The sequence below is a fragment of the Quercus suber genome, unplaced genomic scaffold (assembly GCF_002906115.3).
Source record: "Quercus suber isolate HL8 unplaced genomic scaffold, Cork oak 2.0 scaffold_200, whole genome shotgun sequence".
NCBI lineage: Eukaryota > Viridiplantae > Streptophyta > Magnoliopsida > Fagales > Fagaceae > Quercus > Quercus suber.
This window is the reverse complement of record NW_027069658.1, coordinates 687,767-697,379: the sequence shown is the minus strand read 5'-3', so window position 1 is coordinate 697,379 and position 9,613 is coordinate 687,767. Positions and strand designations below refer to the sequence as shown.

Sequence of the window (9,613 nt, the reverse complement as noted above, 5' to 3'; positions counted from 1 at the left end):
AGGCATTGGTTCTGTCTAACACTTAGATTCTCCTGTAAGTAACTAGTTTCCCCATAGGTTTGAGTCCTGGGACCATGCAAGACCTTAGTTTAGTCTAGTACTCAAGTTGTTCTTGAAGTGGTTAGTTTCCCCATAGGCTTAAGTCCGAGGACGATGCAAGACCTTGGTTCAGTCTAGTACCCAGATGGCCGCTAAGATACAGGGTGCATAATCATAATAGACATAAAATCCGAATTAAAGAAAAAAAATGGTGCTTTCATTAATAGTAATACCTTCTCAGGTTGTTTACATTCCATGGGCGAGGTACAGGTTTTTCATCTAGGTCTTCTAAGTAGTACGTGCCTACCCCTGCGACTGAGGTAATTCGATATGGTCCCTCCCAATTGGGCCCCAACTTCCCCCTAAGAAGGATTCTTGGTTGCCTCCACAACTTTTCTCAACACTAAATCCCCCGGTGCTAGTGGCCTTAGTTTCACATTGGCGTTATATCCCTGCTTGAGCTTCTGGTGGTAATAGGCCAGGTGGATCATTGCCCCCTCCCTTCGTTCGTCGACTAGATCTAGGCTACTCCCCAGTAGTTCTTCATTACTACCTAGAGTGAAAGAGCTCGTCCTTAACGTTGGGAAGTTTACCTCCAGAGAGATAACAGCCTCGGCCTCGTAGGTCATGGCAAAAGGTGTCTCCCTCGTTGACCGCCATGGTGTAGTTCGATATGTCCAAAGAACGTGGGGCAGCTCTTCCACCCATCTTCCCTTGGCGTCATCTAGTCTTTTTTTGAGCCCGTTGACGATGACCTTGTTGACTGCCTCGGCTTGCCCATTTCCCTGAGGGTAGGTTGGAGTTGAGTACCTGTTTGTGATCCCAAGTTCACAACAGTATCTTCTGAAGGCCTTGCTGTCGAATTGGAGTTCGTTATCCGAAATGAGGGTATAAGGGACCCCAAATTGCGTGATAATGTTTCTCCAAAGGAATTTCTTAGCATCCACATCCCTGATGTTGGCCAATGGCTCGGCTTCGACCCACTTGGTGAAGTAGTCCGTGGCAACCAACAGATACATCTTATTCCCTGGTGTTTTGGAGAAAGAGCCTACAATGTCCAAGCCCCACTAGGCAAACGGCCATGGGCTAGACAAAGGGTTGAGGACCCCCCCAGGCTGATGAATATTTGGGGCGAACCTTTGGCATTAGTCACATTTCTTGACATACTCCAGGGCCTCCTTCTGCATTCCCAGCCACCAATATCCTTGTGTGACGGCTTGGTAAGACAGGGATCTTCCTCCTGTGTGGCTCCCACAGATTCCCTCGTGTAGCTCTTCAAGTAGTAACTCTGCTACTTGGGGGTGAACACACAGTAGGTATGGTCCAGAGTAGGAGCGCCTATACAACTTATGGTCCTCGGACAACCAGAATCGAGAAGCATTCCTTTGTATCTTTTCAGCCTCTGACCTCTCCTTGGACAGAACATCATCTTTGAGGAACCTCACTATAGGGTCCATCCAGCTGGGACCCACCCCAACTTGATGGATGCGGACCGTGCCCTTTGCCACCTCACTCGCTCTTTCCAGATGCTCCATAAGTATGATCCGAGATAGATCCCCTGCCGAGGATGAGGCAGATCCCCTGCTGAGGAAGTGGCGAGTGTGGCTAATGAATCGGCATGGGTGTTTCCACTCATAGGGATATGAGACAAGCTGAAAAGATCAAATTCTGACTGCAACTACCTGACCTGGCTCAGGTACTCTTACATTCTCAAATCTCTGGCCTCTAGCTCTCCTTCTACTTGGCCTACCACCAATCTCAAATCCGAGAACATCTCCACCGACTTTCCTCCCATCTTTTGCACCATGACCATCCCTTGCAATAATGCTTCATACTCGGCTTCATTGTTTGTGACCGAGAACCCGAGCTTCAAGGATTTTTCTATGAAATGCTCTTTAGGGGATACCAAGACTAGCCCCACTCTAGACCCCCTCTGGTTTGCCGTGCCATCAACGTATACCCTTCCAATATGGTGACCCCGGGATGGAGACTGCCCCAACTGATTTTTCGTCAATGCTTCTCTCCTCAGCTGCCACCTCTACTGTTGGTTCAGCGAACTCGACCACCAAATCAACCAAAACCTGGCCCTTTATGGAGGTCCGAGGCATGTATTTGACGTCGAAAGCCCCTAGAATTGTGTTCCACTTGGCGATCCTTCCTGTGTAATCAGCGGTCTGGAGTACAAACTTTAAGGATAATCGGGTTAGGATAACCACTGTGTGAGCCTGGAAATAATGAGGGAGCTTTCGTGTAGCGTGGACCACAACTAGTATGTCCTTCTCTAAGGGTAGGTACTTGACCTCAATTTCATGCAGCGACTTACTAATGTAATAGACTGGCTTTTGAATGCCATTGTCGTCCCGTATCAGTACCAGGCTCACAACGTGGAGTGCCACAGCAATGTATGCGTATAGGACCTCGTTGGCCTCAGAATTGGACATGATATGCGGCTGGGATAGGTACTCCTTGAGTTGCTAGAAGGCCATGACACAGTCCTCGGACCACTCAAATTCCTTCCACTTGTTGATCAGGAGATAGAAGGGCCTGCACCTATCAGCCAACCTGGAAATAAACCGATTCAGGGCCGCAATCATTCCGGTAAGCTTCTGGACCTCATTGGGGTTTTGCGGAGGCTTTAGATTATGAATAGCCCTAATTTGGTCAAGATTGACCTCGATTCCCCTGTGGGTGATCATGTACCCCAAAAACTTGCCAGAGCCCATGCCAAACGAGCATTTAGAAGCATTTAGGCGCAGCTTGTACTTTCTTAGGACGTCGAAGGTGCGGCCGAGGCCCCCCAAATGTTCGGACACCACTTTACTCTTTACCACCATATCATCAACATTGACCTCGATGCTCTTGCCCAGCATCGGCTCGAACATTCTCGTCATCATCCTTTGATAGGTGGACCCTACGTTCTTCAGACCGAATAGCATTACTTTGTAGTGGTAGTTCCCGACGGGCGTCACGAAGGCTGTCTTCTCCTGNATAAAAATCTTTTTCTTTTGAGTTAGGCTCAACAACAAGTTTGGCACTAGTTAATTTTTCAACTTCAGTTTTAAATTCAACTAGTTGCTCTTCCAAACTCTTAATTTTGTCCACCTGAGATGAAATTTGATTTTTAAAATTCTCATTCAAATTATTGGCTTCATCCAATTTTGCAATCAAATCATCTTTTTCAAGCTTGACCTTTTTAAATTTAGCTTTTAATTTTGCAGAATATTCAAGAGATTTCATACAAAAATTATAAAGCTTGCAATAGGCATCTTGAATATCATCATCATCATTCAACATATGATCATGCAAATCAAAACAATCAAGAGTTTCCATGACAATAGGGGTCAATGGATCAACACAGCAAAGATTAAACCTAATCAGAGTGTGTCTGCTCTGATACCACTTGATAGGCCATAAACTGAATGACCCCTTGTGATTAAACCAATTAATTAATTAGCCAAGTAATTAATTAATCAATTTAACATGCAAATACGTGGAAGCACAAACAAATCACCAATAAACTAAATATGCAGCGGAAATTAAATGACACGGTGATTTGTTTATGAATGGGAAAAACCCTTACGGCAAAAAACTCACCGGGTGATTTTCAGGTCACCACTCCCGAAACTCCACTATTATCAAATCAAGTGGTTACAAGTAAAAGAATCCCAAGTACCTTATCAACCTACAGTTGAACCCTTACCCCAATACCCAATTGGACTTGATCTGTAGTGACAGTTCCCCATTTTGATGCACAGCTCCCAAGTACGTGACTAACTAATGCACGGATCCCAGTACACGACTTCAAACACCAACTTAGAAGGAGAGGTTGGCTGCAAAGTCCTTTAGTTCATCCTACACAATGAAGATCAGGAAGATGCTTGGTTACAAAACCCTTTGGTGCAAATACACAGCAACTTCTTCAAAGAAGATGAACTAGGTCAAGAACTTCGTCTTTGATCACAAATTGCTTGAATAGAGTTTTCTCAATGCCTGTGCAACTTGTGTCTACTTTGACGGCTCTTAAAATAGTCCTTTTATATGTCTAGGGTTAGGAAAAAAGAAGGCCCAAAGACACATTCACGGATCTCAAGAAATCATATCAAAATTCTGATTTTCTTAAATCTCGACAGATAGCAGGTATCGAGGAGCTATCGAGAAGGTGTCAAGTTTTAATGATTTTGCACTTCAGCTTATTTTTCTTGGACATACTTGATGACTTCAACACTTGATCTTAAAACCTTGTTTCTTGAAGTATTAAAAACATCTAGAACTACCCAATTACAAGTAGAGTGCGTTTTGTCAAAAGGATTAGCCAATTTACATAAATAAGTGACATATATTCTTAAAAAGTGAGAACACATATGTCTTAACACATATTACAGTTTTGATCCTAAGTTTAATTTTGTCTTTGAATTATCAATTGTTTTTATTTAGGTTTTAAAAAATATTAATGTCATCCTTGTTATTACTTTGTTTTTAGATGAATAATTTTCATGACATTTTCAACCTTTTAAAACTGAACTAGTGTGGGTTGCACGTGCAAGGCACGTGCTGGCCCTTTAGTGGGAGAATTAATATAGATTATTTTTGTTGAAGAAGTATGAAGTCATGTACTTAAATTTAAAATAGCTATTTGAATATCTATGTACTATGACAATTTTTTAGAACTAATTTACTAAATGTAATATCTACTCACCAAAAAATGCTACAAAGAATGATAATAAATGTCATCATCTTTCTACAATATTTAAATTTTCGCAATGAATGATAATATATGCTACAATTTTTTTGAAGATCTTCATTAGATTAAATATTTGCAATCATCTATAATGAAGATTTTGTTATTTATATTTCATTTTTTATTATCTTATTTTATGATTCTAACTACAGTGTTTAGCTTACTTATTTTTAATGAATACCCTTTTAAGTAGGAAAATAAATTAAAATAAGAACAAAATAACAAAAGACATATGTCATCAAAGTTTTTATTAGATAAAATTATAAGTGTAGAAGATTTAAACCTAATAAATTAGTATTCTCTAGGTAACATATAGAACACCATATATCATCATTCTAACTTTCCAAGCATGACTATCAGTCTACTACATAAAATTCAAAATACACAAAGAAATTTTTTGGGATATTAAAATTTAGTAGGAGTATATTAGACATTGCACAATGGAATATTTTAGAAATTATAAGATTTTGTTAGGGTTTAACTAAGAGAGAAACAATAAGGGTATATGCATTTACAAAATATAAATGAAGAAATTATTCAACTTTACTTTAGGGGAGAATGCAACTACCCCGAACATAAAGAAGGAAAGTGTTACTTCATCAATTTCTATGTTTGTTATGTGTGTGTGTGTGTGTGTGTGTGTGTGTGTGTGTTTTTTTTAAAAAAAAAACTTGAAACAATGTGTAAAAAAAAAAAAATCAACCTAAAAAAATTATGCATTAAACAATGAATTTTAGTTCAACAAATTGAATAAACCAAAAAATAAGTCTAGAAACACAACAACAAGTCATGATATTTTTACAATACCTTTATTTTTAGCTATGATGGGTCCTAGTATAATATTTTATTATTTTGTTTTAGAGTAATGTTACGTTCACAATATTTTCATAATAAATCTTAGATGGTAAATTGCTACTTGTTTTAAATTGGGCTAACCACTTTTAACCGTGTATTTAAAAATATAACAAAAAACTAATTGAAGAAAATTGTGCCTAAAACAATGAGTTTTGGCTTACTAAATTTGACTAAACAAAAAAAGAAGCCTAGGAACACAATAAAATCTCATACAAAAAAGAAGTTTAGGAATATAACAAAACGTCACAACATTTTCGTAATATTTTTTATTTCCAGCTATGGTAGGTCCCAGTTAGATTTTTTTTGTTTAATTTTTACATCCACAGCATTTTCATAACGAATTTTAGGTAAAAAATTATTACTGGCTTTAAAATTATGCATTAAAAAAAAAAAAAAAAAAAAATCTTAGCCCTACATTTGTTGATCAACCAGGCCGCTACTTAAGTGCTTGTCCCATCAGTCGCCTTCTCATTCTTCCTGTAGGTTGCAGTAACCAAGGTAGCACTGTTCTTGTGGGCATTTAATGTTGAGGTGACAATTCATCCTGGACTTGCTCCTCCACCATGCTTCCATGGCTGACATGTTGTACTTGCTCTTTCTCTTTAGATGCTTAGGAAGGCTACTCCTGGTGGCTCTTTACTTCCCTTTTCAACGGTCTCGGTTGGCTAAGGACAACATCGTCCTCGGCGATGTTTCCTGGCAGCTTGGGCTATCTGCGTTCCTCCTTGGATGTTTCTTGATTCTCGGTATGGGCCTTGGGTCGGATATAAGATGGGCCGGGATTGCCAGATCATTAGGCCCCACAGATATATTTTTATTTTATTTTAGAGAAATACTATATCCATAACATTTTTAGAACAAATTATAAATGACAAGTTGTTATTGGTTTTAAATTAAACCCACTACTGATATCACTTTTTTATCCTTCAAAAATACCTTGCCACATAAAATTTTTACAAAATTATTGTGAAAATATTGTGGACATAGTATTTCTTTTTATTTTATTTTATTTTGATCTATAAGGAACTAAGATCTCGTGATTGTGAAAATATTGTGACAAGAAGAAGATGTTATAACATTTTCATAATATATTTATTTTTAGTTGTGATTGTTCTCAGTTTCTTATTTTTTATTTTATTTTGACCTTTAAAAAATTGACACCTCAATAATTATGAAAATATTGTAAAAATTTGTTGCGTCAGTGTAATTGTGTATGCACATATAATATTTAAAAGCACAAGCAAAACCAGTGTATTGTGAAAAAAAAAAAAAGGGCCAATGAACAGTGCAAATCGTCAATAATTGTGAAAATATTGTAAGAATTTGTTAAATCAATGTAACTGTACATACGCATATAAATATTTAAAAGAAAAGACAAAGACGGTACAACCAAAACTGGCGTACTGTGGTTTATGGAAAAAAAAAAAAATCCCTAATGAACAATGTTGTGAAAGTGTTGCGAAAAATGTTGTGGATGTAGCACTTCTTTTTTCATAATACATTTAGTTTTAGTTGTGGATGATTCTAGTATGATATTTTATTTTAACCTATAAGGAATTAACATATCAACAGTTGCAAAAATATTGTGACAATTTATTATGTTAAATAACAGTTTTATATATAAAAATAAATAAATAAATAAAAATAAATAAAAAATAAAAATAAAAGAGTGGACAAGATATTACCAAAAAAAAAAAACAGAAAAAAGAAAAGAAAAGAAAAGAAAGCAGAGGGTAAAAAAAAAAAAAAAAAAAAGGACTCACGAAATGAAAGCACTGTAGATGAACAGTGCCAAATCACTGTAGAAAGAAAAAACGAAAACAACACAACCAAAACTAGTGTACTGTGGTTTATTGGGGGGGGGGGTGTAAAGCAATGTTATGAAAGTGTTGCAAAAAATGTTGTGGATGTAGCACTTCTTTTTTCATGATACCTTTAGTTTTAGTTGTGGATGATTCTAGTATGATATTTTATTTTAACCTATTAGGAATTCACATATCAACAGTTGCAAAAATATTGTGACAATTTATTATGTTAACTAACAATTTTATATATATAAAAAATAATAAATAAATAAAAGAGTGGACAGGATATTACACCCCCCCCCCCCCAAAAAAACAAAAGAAAAGAAAAGAAAAGAAAGTAGTGGGTAAAAAAAAAAAAGCAACTGTTTAAAACTTGGAAAAAAGAAGAAGAAGGACTCATGAAACCAAATTTGCACTGTAGATGTACAGTGCAAAATGTTCTATGAACAGTAGAAAAACACTGTAACGGCATAGCCGCTTTTTATATAGTTAATAGACATATTTTAAAAAGTGACATTAGAAAAAAAAATGTTGTTTAAAATTTTAGTATAAAAAGTCCAATATGTATCCAAAAAAAAAAAAAAAAGCCCAATATTAAACCACCCTAACAGGTAAAAAAATTAATTTAATGGAAAATTACTATTTAGTCCCTAATTTTCAGATTTTGTGTCAATTTAATCTCTAACATTTCAAATATTTAGTTTATCAACACTAACCGAAACTTCCTAGACTTCCAATAAAGTCCTCTCTTTCTCTATTCAATTATTTGGTTTGCACTGTGAGTCTCTCTTTCTCTCTCTTATAATATCTTAACAGTTCGCTTTGGTTCATTGCTTCTCTCACCCATTTCCTCAAATTTTCTTGTTGTAAATTTTTCATTCCGTGAAGTTTCTTGAGGCCTATTGTCCAATTTGGCTTATTGTGAGTTGAGTTGAGTTTTGATTTCTTAGTATTTATTCCATGTTTGGTTCCCAATAAAGCAAAGGAAAAGAAAAGTAGGGAAAAATAAATTTTTGAATCTTTAGTTTTTGGTAATGAAGATCAAAATAAGCTAAGTTCAAAATTTTTTCAATTTTAGGACATGTGATAGCTTATGTGGCAGAAAATATAATATATTAATATTACCGTTAGCCATGTCAATATTTTTTATCTACCCTTTAGCGATAGTGACCACTTTGACACAATAAAAGTATAAGGACTAAACTAACACGTTAAAATGTTAGGGACCTAATTGATAGACAAACTAAAGATTATGATCAAATAGCTAATTTACTCTATTAATTTTAAGGGTATGTTAACAAATGCACTAAGGATATTGATTTAGAAAATATTTTTTGAAACATTTTATAGGAAAAAAAAAATAAGGTAACAAATTTTTTTGACAGCTTTTACATTTCTCATAAAGATAGTATTAAAACTTTATTAAAATGGTCTATTAACAAATACCTTAAGGGCAATCGTTAACACTTTAATTCTAGTTAATGTAGGAGTTAAGAGTTTGAATAAAGACATGTAATTTTTACAATTTTGAAAATTCATTTAATTAAAAAAAATGTTATGTCCATAACATTTTTACAATACTTTCATAACAAATTCTAAATAACATGTTATTACTAGCTGTTACTGGTGGACAAAAAAGTAATTTTATTAGTTGTTTCATATTAGAACCAATAATAAATTACCACCTATGAATTGTTGTGAAAATTTTGATCATGTAGCACTTTCAAATTTAGTTTTAACTTTGAAATTGTGTAAAGAGATGTGGTCCTAGCATTGTTTCTAATATGCATTATGGGAGGTTACAATAAAAGAAATGTAATGTTCACAATATTTTCACCAAACTTTTACAACAAATTTTAAGTGGCAGATTGTTATTAGCAGGAAAAAAAAATAATTTTAGTAATGTGCTCAAATTTGAACTAATAAAAACTTACCCCCTAAATTTTGTAATGAAAATGTTGTAAAAGTAAAATGAAGGTTTTGACCATAAAAATTAAACTATAAAAACTAATTTGACAATTGAGGAAAACTTAAGGAATACCAAATTTATTATTTTTAATTTGAAGATTATCAATAAGTTAAAATGAAGGTTTTGACGGTAAAAAAAAAAATAATCAAAAGATGAAGAAGAGAGAGGAGGTAGAAGGTACATGCTAAATTAATTGGTAAGATCTAT

General features: G+C 35.2%; 1 protein-coding gene across 1 annotated transcript; it reads right to left on the bottom strand.

Annotated features, from left to right (window-relative positions):
• Positions 1–1,184: 1,184 nt before the first annotated feature.
• Positions 1,185–2,480, bottom strand: LOC136069965 (uncharacterized). The gene is made up of 3 exons (XM_065779142.1): positions 2,000–2,480; positions 1,746–1,920; positions 1,185–1,644 (listed from the first exon to the last, which is right to left on the bottom strand). Exons 1-3 carry the CDS (start codon positions 2,478–2,480, stop codon positions 1,185–1,187), a joined length of 1,116 nt encoding a protein of 371 aa, XP_065635214.1.
• Between the last annotated feature and the right edge of the window lie 7,133 nt (positions 2,481–9,613).

What these genes read in the sequence shown, in the direction of transcription:
- LOC136069965 (XM_065779142.1), bottom strand. Translation starts at nt 2,480, where the DNA reads ATGTCCAATTCTGAGGCCAACGAGGTCCTATACGCATACATTGCTGTG. An exon ending in GGGGTCACCATATTGGAAGG is followed by an intron (nt 1,921 to 1,999) that starts GTATACGTTGAT and finishes AGCATTTCATAG; the next exon opens with AAAAATCCTTGAAGCTCGGG. An exon ending in GAGGCCAGAGATTTGAGAAT is followed by an intron (nt 1,645 to 1,745) that starts GTAAGAGTACCT and finishes CCGATTCATTAG; the next exon opens with CCACACTCGCCACTTCCTCA.